Here is a 24,176-nt window from a genome sequence, read left to right on the forward strand (position 1 = left end):
CTCACCATAATTGACTTTAGGATTATGTTATATTCATTCATATATGTAAAACGATGGTTATATTGCTTGCGTACCCTTTTTGTTGCCACGTGGCTTTTTAGCTATTGAATTAGCAATAATGATGATCTCAATGAAAATGGTTGATGATAATAATGAAAAGCATACGTAAATAGTAAGAATTAAGTGCATTATCTCCAAACTTGACCCGACAAGTATTGAAGCCCCAGCTTCATTGCACCCAAATGTATAAAAGACAAGACGTGCTCATGATACCGACCTCTTCTCTTAAACCTCAGATCACCGTAAATACCGACGAATTTGGTGGGATCCATGGATAGAGCAAAACATTTCACTGCTACCCTTGAGTATATTTATCAAAATGGGTCATAAAATTTCATAACTCAAATTTGATGGGCAAAATTGCGTACATGGATTAGTTATATTTAGTAAGTGGTTCATAAATAGGTTTTAACCCAAGGGTTTAATATGAGTGTTAAATGCATTTTCAATTTATTTAGATCTAATCTATCTCTACAATTTTCTATTCTCTCTCTCAATCTAGCACTTGCTCACTCCGTGCTTTCATCTTACTTTGGATATGAATTTTCCTAGATTTAGCTAAATATAGAAGTGTTTGAACAATATAAATCAGGTTAGATATGCATTGGGTCAAATATGAGTCACTAGTGTTGTATTCCATGAAAATAGATCAATTTGGATTAGATCATTTTCGACCTAATCGATTCATTTGATAGATTTACCCTCGAATCACTTGAAAATACATACTTACTACATTTGAAATCAATGGAGAATAATCTTTTATCAATTAGCAAATTGACAGTATTTGCCTACTCATACACGTGGAAGCATTAATATCCGACCGTCCCGCATGTGCCAATAATACTGTAATTACCCCACGCTGATCATGATAATTAAATTAATCCGGGGGCCTTGATTCCTTAGTAGTTTATTGTGAGCATGATGCCAAATCGGAGCTCCTAGGATTCGCACGGACATGTACCTAACGTTAACGTATTTCAATTACGATGTGCTATTTTAAGTTTAAAATTGTTTGTGCTTTTGTCCGATTTGAACTGCTGATGTCGACGTGTTTATCAAATGTTTCGATCTTGTCTATCATTTAAAATTCATTAATGATTGATGAAAATATTAGAACAAACTGTTCGTGTTACATATCTTAATTCTTAAGAGAGTTATGAATACTTACTACAATTTTTATAAGATAACGAGTTCTACATAACGTGTAATAACAAGGTGAAGCATGATAATCGACCATGGAATTTCCTAATTTAATATTGGGTTATAAGATTTTTTAGCCTAATACTTATGCTATTGGAAAAAATAAACCGATCTCTCTTAACAACATTAATCAGAAGTTAGTAATTAATTATACTAATCTAATTCTATATATACTAATTTGCAAATTAAATAGTTTGCAACCCAAATTAGAAGGAAGATATGTTCAAGGAATCGATCTTGTCTCACGCCTTATCTTCCTTTTAGATTAATAGACAGCTGACATGAAATCTTGTCCACATTATTATATTATCTCTTAAAATGATAAAATAGAAAATATATTTCTCCTGCCAAAAAAGGGAAAAAAATTGAATTCAAATGAATATTGGGTTAGCTGAAAATGAAAGAAGAGGAATACGTACATCTGCAGAGGCTACATGAAAATGGTCCCGTTTCTTGAAAAGTCTTTTTAAAAGCCAGACTGTCCCTCCTGCTACTTACAAATGGAAGTTAAATAAGTACATTAAAAAAATGAAAAATTCTATACTATGCTTTTAAAAAAAAAAAATTCATTGGGCCGTTCGACGATATCTGACACTCTACTCCTGAAAATTAATAAATCTGTATAAGTATATAATTTCGAGAGTCCCATAAGACTTTCTAAGTTGTCGTCGTGCAAGATACTATTAATCCTTGCTTCTGAGGAGCTAGGAGGATGTCATCTATACATGATAATATTTCTTTTATGCACAGATTAATTTTCTTCTTGACTAGATAATTTATTCATCATCTTTTATGCGGTAGGACTTTTCCAACTATTTTTCCGTAATTTCCCGAGCGAAGATTGATGAAATTTAAGCAGAGAAAAATGACAACTTTAATAAGAAACGTTCATCTTCGCACAAGAAGAAATTAACTTTGAAATTATTTGACATTGTTATTGTACTTTTTTTTACAAGTATTTTAATTTGAACTAGGCATCGAGACTATATAATGTCTACTTTACACATAAAGCAAGATATTCCGTGCTTGACGAGTAAGAAAAGGTAGTGAAATAGCAATCATCTGTACTAAATTGCCATATGTCCAAAGGTTTAGAATCAATCGAACAATTTCACAAAAACTTACGCCCTCGATCTTTAGTAACCTTCGTCCAACACATCATTGATTGATCTACCATTACGCTATCACTATTTAACCACTTAGGATTCCCAATAAAAAATTGCATAAAGTAACATATAAAATGAAATAGGAGTGAACACAAGAATATGAAACCAAGCAGATTAGATGTGGAATTTTGAGGTAGATCACTTGCAAGTGCTCAAATGCCATACGGAATCTTATCAGATCACTACCAAATGTTTTGTGATCTAAATTATTATTTAAATGGTGACGATATTTCTACCTTGTGAATTTGCTATCTCTTGTTTGGACAAATTATTCAAAAAGTTATAAACTTGCAATTACGTCAATTCAGTCTTAAACTTTTCAATTATGTCATTTTAATCATAAACATTTTTACATTTTGTCAATTGAGTCCATCCGGCCAATTTTGACAGAAAATCATTGACATAGATGCTGACCGATGCTAACGTAAACAATAATTAATAATATTTCAACATTTTTTTTTTCAATTTTTCCCCTTTCTTCTTCGTTTTGCCAATGGTTGGCCACTAGCCACAGCGATGGCAGGCAGGCTGGCTTCATGTGGGCGAGGCAAGCATCGACGAGGCTCCCCTCGCCAAATCTAGCTTGGGGCGACTTAGCCTTTTTGAAGGCTCGACAGTTGCTTGTGCAATTTGCTTGGAGGATGAGTTGTCGAGCTCGCCGAGATCTAGAGGCTCAGCCATCACCGCTACGAGTTTTGAACCGATTTGGTTATGGCTTGTCTTCAATTGCCTCGAGGCCTCGATTTTGTGATGATGCCAAGCTCAACGCTACCTCAAGCCACCCACTCCATCTCTATCACTCGCTCGTCCCCCATCTTGATCCGTGCATGCTCTGCTCAATCGCCTGACAGCACATTCCTTAGTTGTGGCCATCGAGCTCGCCGAGATCTCAACCGCCACAGGTGGAGGTTGTGATCGAGAGTGGATTGGTGGCCGACCCTTGCCAACCACCTAGGCGAGGCCAGCCTGCCCGGGCATCACTTGTGGTCGACTACCATCAAAATGAAGGAAAAAAAAATCAAAATAATATTAAAATATTGTTAAAATTATTTACATCAATGTCGGTCATATCATATAGGATAACTAGCATCGATATCGGTGATTTTTAGTTAAAATTGGTTGGATAAATTAAATTAGCAAAATATTGACAAAATTGAAATGTATATGACTAAATTGACAAAAGTGTAATAAATTTATATCTTTTTGGATAATTTTCCCTCATTTGTTCTTATGAGCATTGCATCAACCACAACTAATGTCATTTGAGTTTATTTGCATTCATGTAGAAAACCGACAAGAAAAATTACTCAATCAATCAACACTAATCCAATGGACTGGTTATCATTGGTTGTCCTATGCGATACACTACCCTATTAGCAATTTCTGACAACACAATGGCTCTATTGAAATTTCAAGCGAAAAGTTTATAATTGAATTGACAAAATTAAAAAGTTTATGATTCAAACTGCATTTGTACAATAAGTTTAGGACTGATAGAATAATTTCCTCGAAACTTACACCTTGATCTTTAGCAACCTTGGTCAAACACACCAATTGATTGATCTACCATTGCGCTATTACTATTTAACCACTTAGGATCCCCAATAAAAAAAAAAATTGCATAAAGTAGCACATAAAATGCGACCGGACTGAACACGATAATATAATATCAAGTCAAATTAGACGGGGGAGGAAATTTCCAGGTACCCCACTTGCGAGCCCTCAAATGCCATACGGAATTTAAAGAAAACGATGCCAAATGTCCTACAATCTAGATTATTATTAAAATGGCGACGACAATAAGTAATAATTATCGAAGTTTAGTTTTACTGTTAAGAAATCGCTTTATTTTTTTTGTCGAAAGAAAAGGGTTGAGTATTTGACTTTTCTAACAATTGGAAAAGCAAAAATGATAATAATCTTGACCCACTCCGGATAAACCTGGCCTTATCTTGTCTGTCCAATCCTATTCGGATGTACAATTTCGAATCACGCAAGCGCGAGTGTCCTAGTTAGATTAGATATGACTAACTTAACGACAAAAAAATACATCAAATTATTCGAGATTGAAAGGTGTATCATTTCGTTATGATGTAGGGAGAAAATCATGACCTCGACCCTGTCTAATCAACTGCTTATTGTACTTTAATACCGTTTTATAGTATCAAATAAAAGGCCTGTTCTCTACCAAGAATACCAAAAACAAATTGTATTTTTCTTGTGATTTCTAGCATGATTAATAAATTCGATCGTCCTTTTACAAAAGGAAGAGGGCCATGTCCACGTGAAAACGATTGTGCCCGCAAGTTCTTTGAATCTCGTTAACGAACTATTTACTAGTTGATTCCTAAATTTATTAGTCATGTCAATTGAATTATAAATATTTTCACATTTTGCTAATTAATTTAATTCAGCCAATTTTAATTAGATATTGCTAAGACAAATGCCAACCATCTTAGATGACATAAGCGGTATTAATGTTAACTTTTTAAATAATATCTTAATATTTTTTAAATAGTTTTTAATTTCATTGATTTTTCCTTTCTTTTTCTTTGTTTTTTGGAGTGAGGGCTGGCGAGGGGACCCAATACTATAAAGGGTGGCTGGTCCTCATTGGAAAAACCTAAAAAAAAAAAAAAAAGTAAAGAAAGGGAAAAAAATATAATATCATTAAAAACTGTTAATATTTGTGCTAGTCACGGTCGATGTCTAAGTCACTAATTTATAGCCAAAATTAGCTGGATAAATCCAAGACTTAATTGACAAAATGTGAAAATGATTATGACTTGATTTGCAAAACATGAAAATAATTATGATTAATTGACACAATTAAAATGTTTATGATTAAATTAACGAAAAAACAATAGATTTAGGGCTTTTCTTAGTAATTTTCCCGTAAACTATATATGCTGTGCTGTTAGATTGACTTTAATCAGTAAAGCTAATGCGCATGCCCTGTGCCCCACGATTTTAAATCATGAGAACGACGAAATATCAAATTGAATATTTGAAATAGATCACAATGTTTTTTTTTTTTTGTTTTTGGGGGAATGGCGGCTTATAGTCACAATCACGGCTCGCCATGATTGAATGTAGGAGTATGTTACATTCATCTAAAGGCGTGGGGTATAGATAATATGCTGATTAATTTGGTCGTGAACCCCTTTTTCTCGTTGGCCACGTGGCTTTTTCCATAGCTATTGTATTAGCAATAATGACGATCGTGATGAAAATGATATGAACATATGTCAATCGTAAGCATATCTCCAAATTCAGACCTAACAAGCATCGAAGCCCTAACTTCTTAGCGCTCCCGATGTACACAAGATAGACAGACAAGGTCGTGATACCGACCTCTTCTCCTAAACCTCGGCCTGTCTTGATTACCGACAAATTTGGGTGGGACCAGCAGAAAAAACAAAGCTGCACCATCAGTTATGTACTCTCGACCCACTTGAAAAAGTCGTACTTCCTCTAATATGAAATTAATGGAGATTACGCAATCTTTTTATATACGTAAGCTTTTATTATCAAGCCAATTGACATCATTTTGTCTTTCTGTTTTATAATCTCCTTGGAAATTTTCCTCCATGTGGAAACATTAGTTCTGACCATATCACTCATGCCGATAGTACTTTGATTTTCCAAGGCTAATCATGATTATTTAATTAATCCGAGGGCTTGATTCTTAAGAAATTTTTTGCGAACATTATGCCAAGTTGGGTTCCACCTCCTAAGATTCGAATGGACACGCACCCAACTTTACTTTAGTTGGATTATGATGTATCTATTTTAAATTGAAACTGATATTTTTTTCTTAAATGATTGACGAAGTTATAATATTGTTCGCCATCTTATATTATTCCAACAATTGAAGTTGACGTTTTCGTTAAATATTTCAAATCTAACGCCAGCCTTCTATTCATATAATATTTCATTTTCTCACTAAGGAGGACGATTCAGATGTTCCGTTTTCCAAAAAGATGGATTTTTTTTTTTTTTTCCTTTGGTCAATAGATTTCTGAAGGAGCTTATAAGTGTATAAAAACCGGTTAACAATAAATGCATCGATCGTATGATTTCTTTGTAAACTATGGGTAATTATAAACAGTTTAATGAAAAATACAAACTATTTTTGACAGTTTACAAATTATCAACTAGCCTTATCATTTAATAATTTTATTTATCTTTCTTATCAACAACTTAAGTTTATCGATCCTTATTTGTATTTATAAATCTTTATTTGGTAACTCACCAACTTTCTTTTGTAGATTAAGTTACCAACTAATTTTGAGATGCATACTCTCATTTGAGTTACTTATCAACATTTTTACCGTATTTTTAATTTTTAATTTTGTTATATGATCTACCAATTTTTGTATGTCTCTCTTACAAGCACATTAACTTTATCAAACTTCTATTTATTTACTTGACTAGACTTTTCTCCTATTACCTTACCACGTTTGATAAAATTTCACTTTAAGTTGCTTATCGACATTTACTTAATTTTTCTTTTTTAAATCACCAACATTTATATCAAATTACCGACGTCTACATGTCAACTCATTAAATCTACCAACTTTCTGTTTAGAAATTATAGAATGATTATCAACTTTTAACCTGTTAGATTAAAGTTACTAACAAGTTTTGCTTTAACAATTCTCTTTTAAATTGGTCAACAATGTTTATTTTTTATTTTTTTTTTCAAATTACCAACTTCTCTTAGCTCTAACAAATAGACTCGCCCTTAAGCTTGTAATGCTGCAGCCGGCTTGGGCGAAAATTAACCAAATGTTTTGCGCAATAGAAGCTTTATTCCTTCATTCAATCTATTTTACAAGCATTAGCATCTCTACCTGATTAGTCTTGTAGATTAGTCCACTTAAAAGCTTGAATCTTTTTGCTCAATTTTTTATTTCCTGTAAACAGGAGCTTTGATGAATGGGCAAACCAATTAATTTGCATCCCAATTACAGAAGGAAGATAAGTTCATGGAATCGATCTTGTCTAATAATTATGAAATAGAACATGTTCTTCTCTTGCCAAAAGGAAAATTTTAATTAAAACGAATATTCGGTTGGCTGAAAATGAAAGAGGAGTAGTCCACACACACCTCACTGTACAAGGAATGCGATTGGCACTTGGCACATTTGCTATTAAAAATTGGTCCTGGCCCTCGAAAGGCCATCTTAAAAAAGCCAGACTGTCCCTACTGTTACTTCCAAATGGAAATCAGGAAAAAAACAGTGCATAGCTTTCTTTTAATTATTATACCATTAAGAAAGTTATGACGTAATCAAAATTCCGTACCATTTTTTATTTTAGATTGAAAGTATAATTAATAGGATCTTTAGAAGTATGAATGTATCTATGGTGCTAAATGCATAAGGTTGAGAATTCTTATCGTAATCATCTTCTAAACATGTCATTGACTATTAAACTATTGAATGAGTCCAATGCAAAAGAAGTGATTTTTCCTTTTTATGACAAAGTGGCATCAATTTATCTCATTAGGTCATAAAAACTTAAAATGTCATTACTGATGAAACATACTAATTTGAGATTTTTGGTAATTCTGACACTATATTATATCAGTTTTTCTACAACCAAATTTCAAGACTTGTCTCTTCTTTGTTTATTATTCAATCTCCGAAAATTAACATGATGTGCTATTTTAATAAAATAAAAATAAAAGTAAAATTTTATAAGGGAAGAAAGCTCATCCATGACCGATTCGCCTGCAAAGGTCGACGAGAGTAGATGGCCTTTGCCTATGGCGCATCTCTGACGATGGATTTCACCATGATGAAGTTTCGATATATTACGTACAACCGTACAAGATGTAGGAGCAAATTCCTTACAATTTTATTTTCTGTAGACAAGTGGCACGAGTACCTATTAAGTACACTGCAATTCCACTGGCACGAATTAATTAAGTCCAGATATTTGACATAACGCTTGATATTGAGTAGCTTGCAATCCCTTTTGAATAATTCTTTCCTTTATATATCAACAGACAAACAAAAATCCTTAACCATCCACAATTTCTCTAGAATTATAATAACTTTTTTCTTCTGAAAAAACTTCCATTTTTTTTTTTGGTAAAGGAAAAAACTTTTTTCATCCTTGTACTTTCACACATTTTTCTCATCCAATCCTCGTTGAATTATCCCATCAAGTCCTTCTACTTTTCACAAATTTACAAACCAAGTCCATCCACATTAAATCTGGCTGGAGTATGATGGGAATAATCTATGCAAGTACTCACGTAGATGTGTGTGGGAAGTATTAGTTGACGTAACAATATTGGGGCATGATATGGATAATATATAGCCAATATGAATGCCCATGTTGGAAAATTTTTATCTAAGTCATGCTAAGACGTTGTTTGATGACTACATTAACTGGATTTGGCCAAATTTGGCCGGATTTAATTAGAAAATTCATGAAAGTATGATTATTTAATTAGACAAATTATAGTTGCAAGGACTTTGCTAGAGAAAGATGTGAAAAGAAAACTAGTAGATCTCTCTCTTTTTTTACTTTTTTTTTTTAAATATTGATGATGATAAGAATATAGTATTATTCCACATCTTTTTTTTATCTAAGCTAAAATTCCACATCAAAGCAAAGATGAGCAAGTAAGTTCATTAAAGATTAAACAACATAAGTCTATTCCCTTTCATGCTTATATCAATTACAATCTCACCTTCATTTCCATTCGTGTGATTTCTTGTCCACACTAGTATTCAAAAGCAACATAGATAGGAAATTGAATAATTAATCAAAAGCATGATTTAAATTGGGTAATTCTTTTTTATAAATGAATCATGATATCTCACGCTTAGAATAGTCATGGGGGCTGTGAATGTCACCCAACAGATCATATCTTAATTACAAAATGCACTGGAATGGCGATTCATGACAGTTCGTAATTATGTGTATAAAAAAATTAATTATAATTTTCGATCATTACTTTTCCTCAAATTTCAAAAATAAAAATACTTCAAGTTTGGATGAATAATAATAAAAAAGAGGATACAAATAGTCTAAGAACTTTAGCTTAACATACAACGTGATCTATAAATCTTTAATTTGTTCAATGTGATTCTTGAATTTTTAGCTTAATGTGTAATGGAGTCTCTAGACTTTTTTGATACATGTTATCCATTCATTAATTTAAGTTTAAGAACAATATTAAATATTTTTATATAGTTCAATAATTTAATCGGCTATGTATCAAAAGTTCATATATTGTATGTTGTTAGGAATTCTTAATATCGGTGATGGGTTATAGTTAATTGAAAGTTTAGAGAGTTCTAGGGTCATCAAAAAAAAATTCATCTATCATATCGAATAAATGGAAAGTAAAGTTTAGCCAAAGTTTAGAGATCGTTTGTGTCATTTTCTAAAAAATTATATATGATTAAACACATTAATATCTATATTTAAATTTCTAATGGAAAGTCAAAGCAACTAAATTCGAGAAAAGCAAAAAAGTAAAATAATCAAAACTTAAGTGTCCAGTAAATTTGCAGAAAAATGAGTACTGGGAAAAAGTACAGTAATAAATGCCATTATTGCTCAATGGAATTTTCATCTGTCAAGGGCCCCCCTCCATCGATCTAGTTGAGCGGCAGATCACCACAGAGTCTTGCAGTGCACAACATAAAAAATAAAATAAAAAAAGAAGAAGAGAAAATAAAGAGAGAGATGGCAGATCAAATTCAGATTTTTCAATATTCTCCGTTCTCCACTGCTTCTTCCCCACACCGATCCGACAATGGAAACGTGTTCACTCCACATAGCAAGGAGACAAACGTGCGTACACCATCTCTCTCTCTCTCTCTCTCTCTCTGTAGCCTTTTTTGTCTGCTCGTGCCTCTCCTTCCAGAGGGAGAGAGGGTGGGAGGAGGGCGTGACTTTTCGAAGTTAAAAAAAGAGGTTTAAATCTTAACGGACTCTGCTGCAGCCACAGAGCTCCTCGTCTGTTTTACTGCATCTCCCTCCACCAGTTTTTCTGTCCCGGACCTCCTCCGCTTCCTCTTTCTTGAAAACCGACTTGGGTTCCAAGAAAATTGTCCTTGCTCATGTGGCTGAGATTGAGAACCATGTGGTGGAGCTGACCCCACTTGATAATTTGCTCTGTCGAGCAAGGAAGGAGAGGTACCCATCTCTCTGTTTCGTTTCGTCCTCTCTTTTCTGGGCCGGGTTTGCTTTAGAGATTCGTGCTCGGATACGGTGGAGAAGCTTTGTTGGTAATTTGAGTTGGAGCTTCAAGTTGCGGCCTTTGTGCTTTCTTGGTTTGCTGAGTATGAGGCAACTAGCACCAGTTTGAGCTTCGAGGTTCTTGCTTGAATTGGTTGCTTTCAGCTTTCTTGCTCGGTGGATTGCTTCCTGGAAATCGGCTGCAACGTTTGTGCTGGGAAAGTGCTGGTTCGGATGGAGGGGGTTGATTCACAATCTACTACTGTGTGTGATGTTGGCTGACGGTTTTTTTTTTTTTTTTTTTGGTCGAAGGTTGACGGGTTTATTTGGTCTTAATTCCTGTTTTGGATTTTCTGGGGGAAGTTTTAATTCTTGATTCAGCTGGACCATTGGATTTCATTTGAGGCGTAAGCCCAAGTGATTCAACCGGTTTCAGTTTTCTTCTTCGAAGGGAAGGTTTTGGTCCTTGGGTTTGAGAGCGCGTGTCTTTTCTGGGGTCAACCTAGTGGGAGTAGCTGCAGAAGCAGTAAAATTTAAAACGGTTACTTTGGAGATAGCATAAGTAGCTGGTGAAGTGCGCAAAGTCCTTTGAAGGAAGTTGTAGATGGATTCAAGGGTTGAAATGGACGATGAAGCTGAAAACAGAGGCGGCATGTGGGATTTGGAGCAAAAGCTTGATCAGCCCATGGATGAGGAGGCTGGTAGGCTCAGAAACATGTACAGAGAAAAGGTATTTTGGGATCTCTCAACTTTTTCCAGACAGGGTATACTTCATAGCTTAAGAGAAGAGGATTATCTGCTTTAATGGGCAACGAATCGATTCAATTAATATTCTCTATTGCAAAGTTTGGGACGTTCTATTTACCTTTTTACTAATTTGGAGTGTATAGACAACATTTTTCTGCTCCCATTTGATCTTCATCCGCTTAGTTTATGATTTCTTCTTTTGTTACTCTTGGATGTAAAATGTGTTCTCATTAGTCGGTACCTATAAATTGTGGCTGAAAGTGAATAAATGATACAAAACATGCATCATCCACTGGTTTTCCGATTAATTCTAGCAGTTAATTTGATTTGCGCTCCAGAAATTTTCAACATTGTTGCTTCTTCGGCTTGCATTCCAAAGTCTTGGGGTGGTTTATGGGGATCTTGGCACATCCCCTTTGTATGTGTTTTACAATACATTTCCAAAGGGGATAGAAGATACAGAAGATGTGGTTGGAGCTCTGTCGCTGATCATATATTCTCTAACTCTCATTCCTCTCCTCAAGTACGTTTTTGTGGTGTGCAGAGCGAATGACAATGGCCAAGGTAAACTGATATCATTTTAGGAGCAATTAGCTCACTGTTTTTGACACTGACAAAGGGATGGACCAAGACACATGTTAAGGATGCTCAGTGCAGTAATTGTGACCATACTCTCTATTGTGTAGGTGGAACGTTCGCTCTTTACTCATTGCTTTGTCGACATGCAAAAATCAAAACAATTCCAAACCAGCATAGGACTGATGAGGAGCTCACGACATATAGCCGCACCACATTCCATGAGAAATCCTTCGCTGCGAAGACCAAACGATGGTTGGAAAGACATGCATCCAGGAAGAATATGCTTCTTATGCTTGTCCTTGTGGGCACTTGTATGGTGATTGGCGATGGAATTCTCACCCCAGCTATATCAGGTAAATCTTATTTCTGCATGATTAAAAATTCCAGAAACCATATGCTGCGTCATACTCTTTGTCCACATTTCTGAGGACAGCGAGCAACTAAGGTTGATCCACTGCACCAGTATAGTGTTGCTTGTGGAGACATGATCTCTTGATGCTATATAAGTGTTGAAGCATCAGATAATTTACTGGTTTTGTATACTGTGTTGTTGAAGTGCATGTGCATTGTGCTGCGTTTGTTTCAACTTCAAAAGAGTGCAGCACAAGAGCGTGTATGTGCTTTACAACCTACGGCTTCCTTATACTTGGCAATGAAAATGGTAATAAAATGGATATAGTGCCATCTTTTGTTTTCTGAAAATAACTGTCTGGTTCGGCCATGATTAATCTGGGGAGGCCAGCAAACTTACTGTATTTCCTTTAGGCATAGGTCTGTACTTATTAACTAGATGTGCTCGGCTTTTTTGCCTCTCCTTCACTGGTTCAAAAGCGTTCTATATGGTGGTGGTGGTTGTATCTTGTCACTCCTTGTCTGATTATTTCTTTTACCTCTTTAAACTTTGTCTAACTACATTGGCCGTCTGAGCCTGATTCCAAACGATAGCATGTGATTGTTGTCAAGTACATCTTTTATGTTAAAGAAGTGCCTACAGATTTACTTCGACACTCCTGATGCCACCTTTTTTAAGCAGTTCTTTCGGCCGCTGGTGGGATCAAGGTAGATCATCCACACATGAGCAATGGTACAGCTCACTTCTTGGACTACGTCATTGAATTGGCTTGTTGTTTTGCAATTTTCTAAAGGATTTGTGGTTTTATTGACACAGATGTCGTGGTTCTCGTGGCTGTCATAATATTAGTAGGTCTCTTTAGCATGCAACATTATGGTACTGATAAAGTTGGTTGGCTGTTTGCCCCGATAGTGCTGCTTTGGTTCATTTTAATTGGTGCAATTGGCATAGTCAACATCTTCAAATACGATAGCAGTGTGCTGAGAGCTTTTTCCCCTGTACATATATACCGATACTTTAAAAGGGGAGGAAGGGAACGTTGGACCTCACTTGGAGGCATTATGCTTTGCATAACAGGTAAGCTTCTACATTATTCTTTTGTTACCTAAAATACTTTCACTTTATTGTTTGCCACACCTAAGATTCTCTAGTTGGACTAAATATTTCGTCATATTGTTTGATCTTGTGACAGGAACTGAAGCCCTCTTTGCAGATCTAGCCCATTTTCCAGTGTTAGCTGTACAGATTGCTTTTACAGTAGTAGTCTTTCCTTGCCTTCTTTTAGCGTATACAGGACAAGCAGCATATTTGATGAAGAACAAGAACCATGTTTCCGATGCATTTTATCGTTCAATTCCAGGTTTGCCACAAGCACTCTGGCTTGTTTTTACGAATGAAAATTGTGCCTGAGAAGTGAATACACTGTCAAGGTACAATCTTAAATGAGTCATTCTGTTGAAGAATGGTCAGTGCAACTATACATAGACAAAAAGACTCTTTGCATTTACTTAAGTATAAAAAGGGCGACAATTACAATCGGAATCCTAAAACTTGTTAGAATGATGCTTTTGAGTTGTAAAATTTTTATTTTGTGCATTTAATTACTGAAAACTTTTCAAAATCGTCCATTTTAATCCTCCTGTTAACTCTGCTTTTAGTGGATGGAAAATCTACGTAAGATTTTTTTATTAACGGCCACAAAATATTGACAGAATACCATAAAAGAGCTGCATGGTACTTTCCGTTTGCTTAAAATTGATGGAGTTCACAAAATGATTCAAGTGCATCAAAGCTGCAAGTTTTTGAGACTTGAATGTATGAAATGACAGTTTTAGGACTCAAGTGTATTATCATGACAAGTTTTAGGACGGACTTGTAATTCTCCCAAAAACAGGAAATGTGTACTTATCTTTTTTAAGTTTAAAACATCGACAAACAAATTATAGCCAGTTTGAGAGGGCCTTTGCCTCAGATTTCTGCATCGCCATTGTTAGCTTTGAGCAAGTTTTTCCAAGTACTTCAAGCAGAGTCTGCTAGACTTTTGGATACCCGTTAGTGTACAAAGTCAGGATCTAGTCAGACTTGTGCAATGTACCTTTGTTATTGTCTTCAAGGATACACAATCTCTCAAAACGTTAGCACTACTCATACTTTGAAAAACACTCTTCTGGTTGTACAACAACTTTTTCCTATTAATGCCGATTTCTGTTCATTTTACAGATAGCATCTATTGGCCAGTATTCATCATTGCAACTTTGGCAGCTATAGTTGCAAGTCAGGCCACAATATCCGCCACATTTTCGATAATCAAGCAGGCACTTGCACTAGGCTGTTTCCCCAGAGTCAAAGTAGTTCATACATCAAAGAAGTTCTTGGGTCAGATATATATTCCAGATATTAACTGGATCTTGATGATTCTTTGCATTGCCGTGACCGCTGGTTTTAAGAATAAAAGCCAAATTGGAAATGCCTACGGTAACTTTACCAGAATATGTTGTAATTGTCATGCATCTTTCATTCTATAACCAAATCCTGATAGATTGTTTGTGCAACCTTAACAGGAACTGCTGTGGTAATAGTCATGCTTGCGACCACCTTCCTTATGACTCTGATCATGCTTTTGGTATGGCATTGCCACTGGATTCTGGTCCTGATGTTCACGGTTTTGTCGCTTGTGGTGGAGTGCACGTACTTCTTCGCTGTGCTCTTCAAGGTCAATCAAGGCGGTTGGGTCCCTCTAGTGATCGCGGCAGCTTTTCTTGTCATTATGTACGTTTGGCATTATGGAACAGTGAAGCGATACGAGTTCGAGATGCACAGTAAGGTCTCCATGGCATGGATCCTTGGGCTCGGGCCGAGCCTGGGACTGGTTCGAGTGCCTGGAATTGGGCTTGTGTATACTGAGCTCGCTAGCGGTGTCCCGCACATATTTTCGCATTTCATCACCAACCTCCCCGCTATCCATTCCGTGGTGGTGTTTGTCTGTGTGAAATATCTTCCTGTATACACAGTCCCTGAAGAAGAGAGGTTCCTCGTGAAAAGAATCGGCCCGAAGAGTTTTCATATGTTCCGGTGTGTCGCGAGATATGGATATAAAGACCTCCACAAGAAGGACGACGATTTCGAGAAGAAGCTGTTCGATAACCTCTTCTTGTTCGTTCGGCTCGAGTCGATGATGGAAGGGTGTTCAGACTCTGATGAGTATAGTCTGTATGGGCAGCAAACTGAGAGATCAAGGGAGGGCCTTGTAATGAAAAGCGAGGGCGTCTCCAACTCTGTTGACACCACTATTTCATCGGTGGATGCGATCGTGCCAATCAAGTCCCCGGTGCATGCCAACAACATGACCACGTCGTCAGGCCAGGCAAGCAGCCAAACAGATGAGTTGGAGTTTCTGAACAGCTGTAGAGACGCGGGCGTAGTGCACATAATGGGCAACACGGTGGTGAGGGCGAGGCGGGAATCGAGGTTCTACAAAAAGATAGCCGTCGATTACATATACGCATTCCTTAGGAAGATTTGCAGGGAAAACAGCGTTATCTTTCATGTTCCCCATGAGAGCCTTTTGAATGTTGGACAGGTATTTTATGTGTAGTAATTTTCATTCTGTTGTATCCCTAATAAGGCAAGAGAGCAAATATATATATGAGCAAAAGCATTTCCGAGTCTCTCGTGAAGCATTGGACAAAAAAAAGGTTGCTTGAACGCAATGTACAGATGGGCCGAAACTGGTGATGATGTTGAAAACCTTTGTGAATTGCATCAGCCGGGTCTCTTGATGGTTTTAACTTGGGAGAAGTATACTATCACTGCCATTGTGTACGGTGCTCACTTTGGTGCCAAAAGTTTCTGTCAGATTACTTAAGTGCCAAAAAATTTGAAAAACATCATTTTAGCGCCAACTCCGATATAGTTGACTGGAAATCCGACGTGGTACTTTTTATTAATTTTTGAAACTTATGTGGTTCGTTGGAGAGTACAGTTAGCATTTAAACAACAAAACGATATCCTTTGATGTCTCTTCCTCAATTCAAAATCCTAAATCCCCAAATTGAGAGAGAGAAGATAAGCCAATGGCGATCGGCCAGTCGCCGTCCTCAATGGCCCGCGCGCTCGGTAGCCGTGGCTCCGACCCCGACCCCGACTCCAACGACGACCAAGTCGAAGGCCGTGATCTGGCCAGTGCTCGAGGAGGCCGCCGACGAGTGTGCCACCCTTGATCTCTCCCTCTCCATCTCTGATCTCCTCGACAAGTGCTTGGCCTGCGTCTTCTAGTACCTAGGCTTCGGCAACTCGGGCCGATGCTCCCTTGTGTGTCGCCACTAGAATGCGATCGAAGGCCAGAGCCGCCAGAGGCTTGCCCTTTACGTCCACTCGGAGCTGTTGGACGCGGTCTGGTTCGAAGAATTTGAGGATGTTGAAGCTAGTGAAATGTTACCGAGATTGGGACACGATATTACTGCGACAGAGGCCAAGTGATGGATGGCCGAGCGATGGCGATTGGCGTTGGGTGAGGATCGGACCAAAAACCTTAATTATCCCCAAATAAATAAATAAAACCAAATGAGTTGTGCGATATCGTTTTCTTGAGGCCATCCACTTGGGACGGCAAAATGACATCGTTCTCTTAAGGAGGACGGAAAACGACGTTGTTTAAAGACCTTATTGATTTTTTTAAAATATAAAAGTTATGTAATCATTTTAGTTGGAATTTCTCGCCATGGCATCAAAGTGATTATTTTCCTCCGATTTGACACTTAATGATCCGACGAAAACTTTTAGCACTAAAGTGAACGCCGTACATAACTTATAGCACTGATAGTGTACTTCTCCCGTTTTAACTTGTAAGCTGAAATGGCCATGCTTATGGTGAAATGCACACCGCGAGGAGATGATTGGTCAAAGAACTGGGACATGGACAGAGGGACCACACCATTTTCAATGGGAGTCCGACCTCCGAAAGATCAGATCCTATCCAAAAGATCTTGCTGCATGAACAGTCTGGCTTTTGGGAGGTCATGCTATTTTATATATATATAATAAGATTATTGTAAATTCCAAAACTTATAAAATTGACGCAATCAAATTCTTTTAATAATTTTGTCCTATTTAACACATGAAAATGCACGTGATTTATTTATTATTTTTCCTTTCTTACGCGTCACTAATGTGATTGATTGGGCGAAATCATTAATTTGGCGATTGGATCTAAATCTTTAACTTTATGTCATGATTGATTATATTATTTAGTGTATGCACGTGATGTGATGCTTGTGGATACCCACCAATTGTCAGCCACAATCTAGATCAGTTCCTGCTCTTTTCATACATAAATTATCAGCTCCAGAAATGCTCAAATAGAAAACTCCAGCTCACCAACCGTGAGACTAGACCCTTCTCTGTCTCTCCGCATATGATTATTTTTTTTTTCCTTTGAAAAAAGAAAAGATTTTAGGTAAAACCTTCGAATCAATAACTTTGCGTATCAAAATGGGTCTTTATTTTTTTATGGTGACAACAGTAAAGTGAGGTGATCGAAGTTTACAATCTTAAGCTTCATCAAAAGCGTTTGTGCCTACCCTACGCTCTTGGTATTAACTTTTGTTTTCTTGTTTGATAAAGGGTACATCCCTACATCTATAAACTCCTTCAAGAGCTCGTCGTAATTCATAATTCAATACAGTAGCATGGAAATGCTGGAGTAAGTCTCTAATTGTATTACCTATGTGCTAGAGTGCATAATAGAAATGATATATCTACAAGCATTATATATATGTATGTACGTACGTTTATATAGATGTTGGTGTCAAATCGCAGCAATTGTATAAAAAATGTACGGAGAATTTAAGACGAGTGTGAACGGGGGATGTTGGGTTCACGTTGAGGTGGGGTCTTGTGTCTGGTGATGCCGATATGGCGTTTTGTCTTTGCTCTGGGCGGAGAACAGTTGGATTGGTCATGATTGCCCAGGACTGATAGCGAGTTCTCTAGCACTGCGCCGTGCCTTTTTCTCACCTGATAAGAGGGTACGAATGAATGAGTGGTGCCAGAGAGAGCCTTGTTCTTGCATGTGGCTCTTACCCACGTTCAGTTCGAGTCTGCAATGGAGCTGAATCCGTTCAAGTTCGGATTTTGAAGCGCACCCGGTTAGCCGTGTTGCTCTTCTAGTTCTTGGGTATACGTGTTTGGATGTGTGCGTTGATGGGGTTTGGTTATATTTAGTCGGGGCGCGTTGAGACGGTTGTGGTTCGGGAAAGAGGAGTTCATTGGTCTGAGCATGAGCAAGTTGATGGATTCTGAGTTTTAAGAAATGCTATATTTGGCAAGCGACTCGGGTTTTCGGGATGCCCCTTTTCTCTTTCCTTGACAGAAAATGACGACTCTCTCTCTCTCTCTGTCTCTCATGAAAAGGGGAAAGTTGGAGATGTAGGCTTTTGCTAATTCGGGATGCATTCCTTTAAAATTGTGATTATTCTTCTCTTTTTCAAATTGTCTTTTTCTGAAATTTGGGTTTTCGGGTTCGAGGAGGTTGAGGTCTTTCCCTTCTTGAATCTCGTAACCCAAATTGCAGGAAAGCCTTTTTCAGATTCGTATGCATCGAAATCGATGTTCACACGGTCTTTGAATCCGTCTTTTCATACATTTTGCCATGACATCATGCAGATGCTCTCTCTCTCGTCCCTTTATCAACTTTGTCGGGGTTCCATCAGGAGCTGAAGGAGCATCTCCCTTAATCTGCGTGCAGTCTCAGGTATCAATCTCTGGCACCCTGCGTTTGAGTATTGGAAAGGGTCGCTGTTAATTGTGATGCCGCTTATGATGACATGCTCTGTGGTTCTGATGTGAACATCTTTCTAGTAGGTTCTAACACAGTAATTGACATCAATCTTCTTCAGGAAGTTGATCACACAACATTGAAATGGTGTTCTGTGCATTGCCATTTCTAAGCGCTAAAAAGCCCCTTAATTTCTGCCGTACCATGTTTATGAACCGGGTTATGTAAAATGCGCATGGCTTGGCACACTCACGCATTGCCGAAACTCTATTTAGTTGCTGCAGATGAGGTTCTTAGAAAAACATGATGGTGTGACAGATAAATGCTAGATTATAGCATGGTACTTTTTGGTGTATCGTTTTGTGAAAAAGTCCAGTCTGCTTAGCCCTTGAGTCTTTCAATATTTGTCTTGTGCCTAAAAAGGATAGACAATATCATTAGTATGTATCTTCTTGTTATACCTCCATTTTCTCTAAGAGGTCTCCATGGGTTTTTATTACAAATGTCCCTCTTTACTATTCAATCATTTATTTCCTTTCTAGTTATTGGACATGAATGCTCACATTTGCTTTTTAGGTATCTGTTTTACGACAGAGGATGAGGTAGGAGATTCCTTATACAGCAGAAGGGGAGCAAGAGAGGAGACTTGGCGAAGAGGGGGTTTCTTGCAAATGGTTCCAAGAGAACAAACTAGCGATGGCGCGGACAAGAAAAATAGCGTGTGGATTTTGGATAACGCGATTGATAATCCAATGGATCAGGAGGCCGAGAAGCTGCGAAACACGCAGAGAGAGAAGGTTGGTTTGTTTTATCCCTATGAACTATGAGCATGAAGTAAAGATGTAATTATCAATCTTCACATGGCCAACTCCACCATTAAACGCTTGACATGAGGTGTCTCCCAATTATACAGTTTATGGTTCAAGAACTAAGGACACTGAGGAGAGCACTCAGTGCTCTGTAAATGAATCAGTTCCTTTTACTAATTTGATCTTGTCTCCCTCAGAAAATTTCCACATTACTGCTACTACGGCTTGCCTTCCAGAGCCTCGGTGTGGTCTTTGGAGATTTGGGCACGTCTCCCTTGTATGTTTTCTACAATACCTTCCCTAATGGCGTGAAGGATCCTGAGGACGTTATCGGAGCTTTATCAGTGATAATTTATTCACTAACACTCATTCCGCTCATTAAGTACATTTTCATCGTTTCAAGAGCCAATGACAGTGGCCAAGGTAAAAATACTAAACCTGTAAACTTCTTGTCATTACCACATGAAATGTATTGAATTATTTGGAGAAAAGGAGGGTTGCAGAGTGATCAGTGATTATTTCTTAGTCCCTCTCAGCAGATGCATGTAGATCAGGATATGAAAATCCTAAGTTTATTACCACACTAGAAAAGGATTGTTTATGAACCTTTTTTGCATTTATCTCCTCTATCATTTTGATGTTATGTACCATCTCCTTCTTTGTGTGATGGCTATCATTAAAGGAACCTTGAGTCCTTCAAGACCTCTGCCATGTTTGCAGGTGGAACATTTGCTCTTTATTCCTTACTTTGCCGTCATGCGAACATCAATACTATTCCCAACCAAGATCGGACTGACGAGGAGCTAACGACTTACAGTCGCTCTATATTTGATGAACATTCATTTGCTGCAAAGACAAAGAGATGGTTAGAGGGGCAACGGCATCGAAAGAGCATCCTCCTCATTCTAGTCATTGTTGGTTCTTGCATGGTAATTGGGGACGGGATTCTCACTCCAGCTATATCAGGTAACTTCCCCAACAAATTGAGCCCATTTGATCTAATTATTTACTTGTATTCTTTCCTGGATGTGGTATTGTATATACATTAGCATATGTTTAAGTATCATTAATGTGAAAAGCTCCTATGGATATCAAATAAATGCTACATTTCTACAAGGCAATGTGGCCATAAGTAACAACTATTAAAGTCGTATATAGGACCATATAAAAGCATTGTGCCATTGAATTTCAAATAGCAAAGCCAAAGAGTGGACTCTGCTAGTCAGGAACTTAGAAGTGCCTGAAGGCTTCAGACCTTGATTTTGACTTGATGGAAAGTTGCAATTTTTGCACGATAGTATCAATATTTGGGATTGTTTGCCTTTTCAAGTTCATTCTGATAATATGTCTCTGGTTAATCTCTATGATTGTTTGCATCCTCAGAACTGTCTAAACAGTATACTAAGTTGACCTTACATTAGTTTGAAGTTGAAGTTCTTTTTTCCATGTGTCTTTACATTTTCTTTTATAGTTGGTTAACTGTCTTACGTTTCTAACTTCCCTAACTTTGGCAGTTCTCTCAGCTACCGGTGGGATTAAGTTGGATCAGCCCAAGATGAGTGATGGTATTACCCAAGTTCTTGGAATTGAATTCTTCCATACAGTTGATTATCTGTCTATAACAGTTTACTTATTCCCCTCAGGCCTCAAGTTGCTAACCCTTTGTTTGTTCTATACAGAGGTTGTTGTGCTTGTTTCTGTCATAATTTTGGTAGGTTTATTCAGCATACAACACCATGGGACAGACAAAATCGCTTGGCTTTTTGCTCCAGTCGTGTTTCTTTGGTTTCTTCTGATTGGTGGCATCGGCATCATCAACATTTGCAAGTATGACACCCATGTTCTAAAAGCCTTTTCACCTATTTACATCTATCGCTATTTCAAGAGAGGAGGGATCGATGGCTGGACATCTCTTGGAGGTATAATGCTCAGCATAACAGGTAATGTCTTATTCCATTGATTTGATATCAATTGTTATGTTATAACATATGGACGATGAGATACATCATTAATGCATGCAAAACTGGTGACTTCAGGCTCCAATAGTTGCTCACTGAAGAATTTTTACAGGAACTGAGGCGGTTTTTGCGGATCTGTCTCACTTTCCAGTGCCAGCCATACAGATCGCTTTTACTGTGGTCGTGTTTCCATCCCTTCTTTTAGCTTATTCTGGACAAGCGGCCTATCTCATTAAAAACTCTGATCACGTGGTCGATTTATTCTACAGCTCAATTCCAGGTTTACTTTATTCTTTAGCTCGATATTATGATGCATTCTCTAGGAGAAATGGCAATCAACTGGTCGTACAAAGGACACAACTCTTGAAGAAAGGATGAGAATAGAATGTTGTTTATTAAAAATTCGGGTGCATTATAAGGAAAGTTCCCTTTCATGGGTAGTTGATTTGGCCCCCATTACTGTAAAAGTTGAGCCATCAGTTTATACAGGATTCTTACAACAAAACTGTTTCAATGCTAATCAAGATTTCGTGGAAATAATGTATACACGATATTCGACATGAATATATTCGGACTCATTTGAATTGAGCATCCTATAATGTAGTTGCCTATTCATGCAGAGAGCATATACTGGCCGGTCTTCCTTGTTGCAACAGCAGCTGCCGTCGTTGCAAGTCAGGCAACAATATCTGCGACATTTTCATTAATCAAGCAGGCCCTTGCACTCGGCTGTTTTCCAAGAGTCAAAGTCGTTCATACATCCAAGAAGTACCTTCAGCAGATATATATCCCCGACATCAATTGGATCCTCATGATTCTCTGTGTAGCTGTCACAGCAGGATTTAAAAACCAAACCCAAATTGGAAATGCTTCTGGTAAATTGAAGTATTCTATGTTCTTTGTTACTTCCATTTTTTCAGTCTAATTGAACCATGAGCATCTACTACTAAAAATGTTTGACCTGAACTCTCTATCCAATAACTTTGAAAAAAGGTGAATACTAGCACGACAAACATGAAGCAGGAGACGATAGAACATATTCTTGCAGTAAAACCGGTTTATCAAGTTTTCCCAAAGACTACTACTCACTTTCTTTCTCTTTATCAACAGGTACAGCTGTGGCGATAGTCATGCTCGTGACGACATTCCTCATGATACTAATCATGATACTCGTGTGGCGGTGCCACTGGACTCTGGTGGTCATCTTCACCGTGCTGTCATTGATTGTTGAAGGCACATACTTCACTGCAGTGCTGTTCAAAGTGAATCAAGGTGGGTGGGTACCACTAGCAATTGCGGCGACCTTCTTTGTCATCATGTACGTCTGGCATTACGGTATGGTCAAGCGCTATGAGTTTGAAATGCACAGTAAAGTCTCGATGGCATACATTCTTGGATTAGGCCCCAGTTTGGGTCTTGTCCGTGTCCCTGGTATAGGGCTTGTGTACACCGAACTAGCAAAAGGGGTGCCTCCTATCTTCTCTCACTTCATCACCAATTTGCCGGCAATTCATTCGGTCGTCATTTTTGTCTGCGTGAAGTACCTCCCTGTATATACAGTCCCTGAAGAAGAAAGATTCCTCGTAAGACGCATCGGGCCAAAGAACTTCCACATGTTTCGATGCGTCGCGAGATACGGCTACAAAGACCTTCACAAGAAGGACGACGACTTTGAGGAGAAGCTCTTTGAAAACCTCCACATGTTTGTCCGGCTCGAGTATTTAATGGAAGAGTGTTCGGAATCGGAGATCAGCTTGTATGGTCAGCAAACTCAACAGTCCAACTGCGAAGAGTGGCCCCCAAACGACGACAACAATAGCCTCACGCTCTCCTCCATTGTGGATCTAACGATCTCGTCGGTGGGGTCAATCATGCCGGCTGAATCTCCAGTGCATCTCAGTGCGCGGGGCTCTGTAGCTTCTAATCGGGGGAATCATGGCCAGAATGAGTCGAACGAGATAGAATTTCTGAATAGCTGTAGGGCAGCCGGCATCGTGCACATCCTGGGTAACACGGTCGTCCAGGCTCGGCGGGGCTCGAACCTTTTTAAGAAGATAGCCATAAATTACGTGTATGCATTGCTAAGGAAGATGTGCAGAGAGAACAGTGTGATATTCAATGTCCCTCATGAGAGCCTTCTGAATGTTGGCCAGGTTTTCTATGTATGATCCGTTTCTTGTCTTTCTTTTGTGTGCTGAGCAAATCAATCCCAGTTGAAACGCATCAAGTCTGCATGATTAGTGATACTATTGCTGATCTTCTTAACGACAATCAGTTCCTTGCTATTCGAGATGTCGAGGATTCGATTATGCTCGACACTGC

General features: G+C 37.9%; 2 protein-coding genes across 6 annotated transcripts; both read left to right on the plus strand.

Moving 5' to 3' along the window:
* Nucleotides 1–10,186: 10,186 nt before the first annotated feature.
* LOC104445814 (potassium transporter 10) lies at nt 10,187–16,077 on the plus strand. 2 transcript variants are annotated; one of them, XM_039312453.1, is made up of 9 exons: nt 10,187–11,137; nt 11,189–11,364; nt 11,720–11,945; nt 12,068–12,313; nt 12,994–13,044; nt 13,129–13,389; nt 13,505–13,672; nt 14,533–14,787; nt 14,874–15,907. In XM_039312453.1, the coding sequence occupies exons 2-9, from the start codon at nt 11,239–11,241 to the stop codon at nt 15,905–15,907; spliced, it is 2,367 nt and encodes a 788-aa protein (XP_039168387.1). In that variant the 5' UTR covers nt 10,187–11,137; nt 11,189–11,238. The 2 variants fall into 2 exon arrangements, with proteins under 2 accessions (XP_039168387.1, XP_010058035.2); XM_010059733.3 differs by having other exon boundaries at nt 10,187–11,364; nt 14,874–16,077.
* Nucleotides 16,078–18,277: 2,200 nt separating this feature from the next.
* On the plus strand, nt 18,278–24,176 carry LOC104445815 (potassium transporter 10). 4 transcript variants are annotated; one of them, XM_039312638.1, is made up of 10 exons: nt 18,280–18,458; nt 18,976–19,063; nt 19,664–19,884; nt 20,094–20,319; nt 20,617–20,862; nt 21,411–21,461; nt 21,576–21,836; nt 21,967–22,134; nt 22,475–22,729; nt 22,965–24,176. In XM_039312638.1, exons 3-10 carry the CDS (start codon nt 19,759–19,761, stop codon nt 24,020–24,022), a joined length of 2,391 nt encoding a protein of 796 aa, XP_039168572.1. In that variant the 5' UTR covers nt 18,280–18,458; nt 18,976–19,063; nt 19,664–19,758; the 3' UTR covers nt 24,023–24,176. The 4 variants fall into 4 exon arrangements, with proteins under 4 accessions (XP_010058037.2, XP_018730637.2, XP_039168572.1 ...); XM_010059735.3 differs by having other exon boundaries at nt 18,278–18,647; nt 21,411–21,836; XM_018875092.2 differs by having other exon boundaries at nt 18,278–18,458; nt 21,411–21,836.

Source organism: Eucalyptus grandis, chromosome 5 (genome assembly GCF_016545825.1).
Source record: "Eucalyptus grandis isolate ANBG69807.140 chromosome 5, ASM1654582v1, whole genome shotgun sequence".
Classification (NCBI taxonomy): domain Eukaryota; kingdom Viridiplantae; phylum Streptophyta; class Magnoliopsida; order Myrtales; family Myrtaceae; genus Eucalyptus; species Eucalyptus grandis.

What these genes read in the sequence shown, in the direction of transcription:
- LOC104445814 (XM_010059733.3), top strand. Translation starts at nt 11,239, where the DNA reads ATGGATTCAAGGGTTGAAATGGACGATGAAGCTGAAAACAGAGGCGGC. An exon ending in TCTCACCCCAGCTATATCAG is followed by an intron (nt 12,314 to 12,993) that starts GTAAATCTTATT and finishes TTTTTTAAGCAG; the next exon opens with TTCTTTCGGCCGCTGGTGGG. An exon ending in TCATCCACACATGAGCAATG is followed by an intron (nt 13,045 to 13,128) that starts GTACAGCTCACT and finishes TTATTGACACAG; the next exon opens with ATGTCGTGGTTCTCGTGGCT.
- LOC104445815 (XM_010059735.3), top strand. Translation starts at nt 19,759, where the DNA reads ATGGTTCCAAGAGAACAAACTAGCGATGGCGCGGACAAGAAAAATAGC. An exon ending in GAAACACGCAGAGAGAGAAG is followed by an intron (nt 19,885 to 20,093) that starts GTTGGTTTGTTT and finishes TGTCTCCCTCAG; the next exon opens with AAAATTTCCACATTACTGCT. An exon ending in TCTCACTCCAGCTATATCAG is followed by an intron (nt 20,863 to 21,410) that starts GTAACTTCCCCA and finishes TAACTTTGGCAG; the next exon opens with TTCTCTCAGCTACCGGTGGG.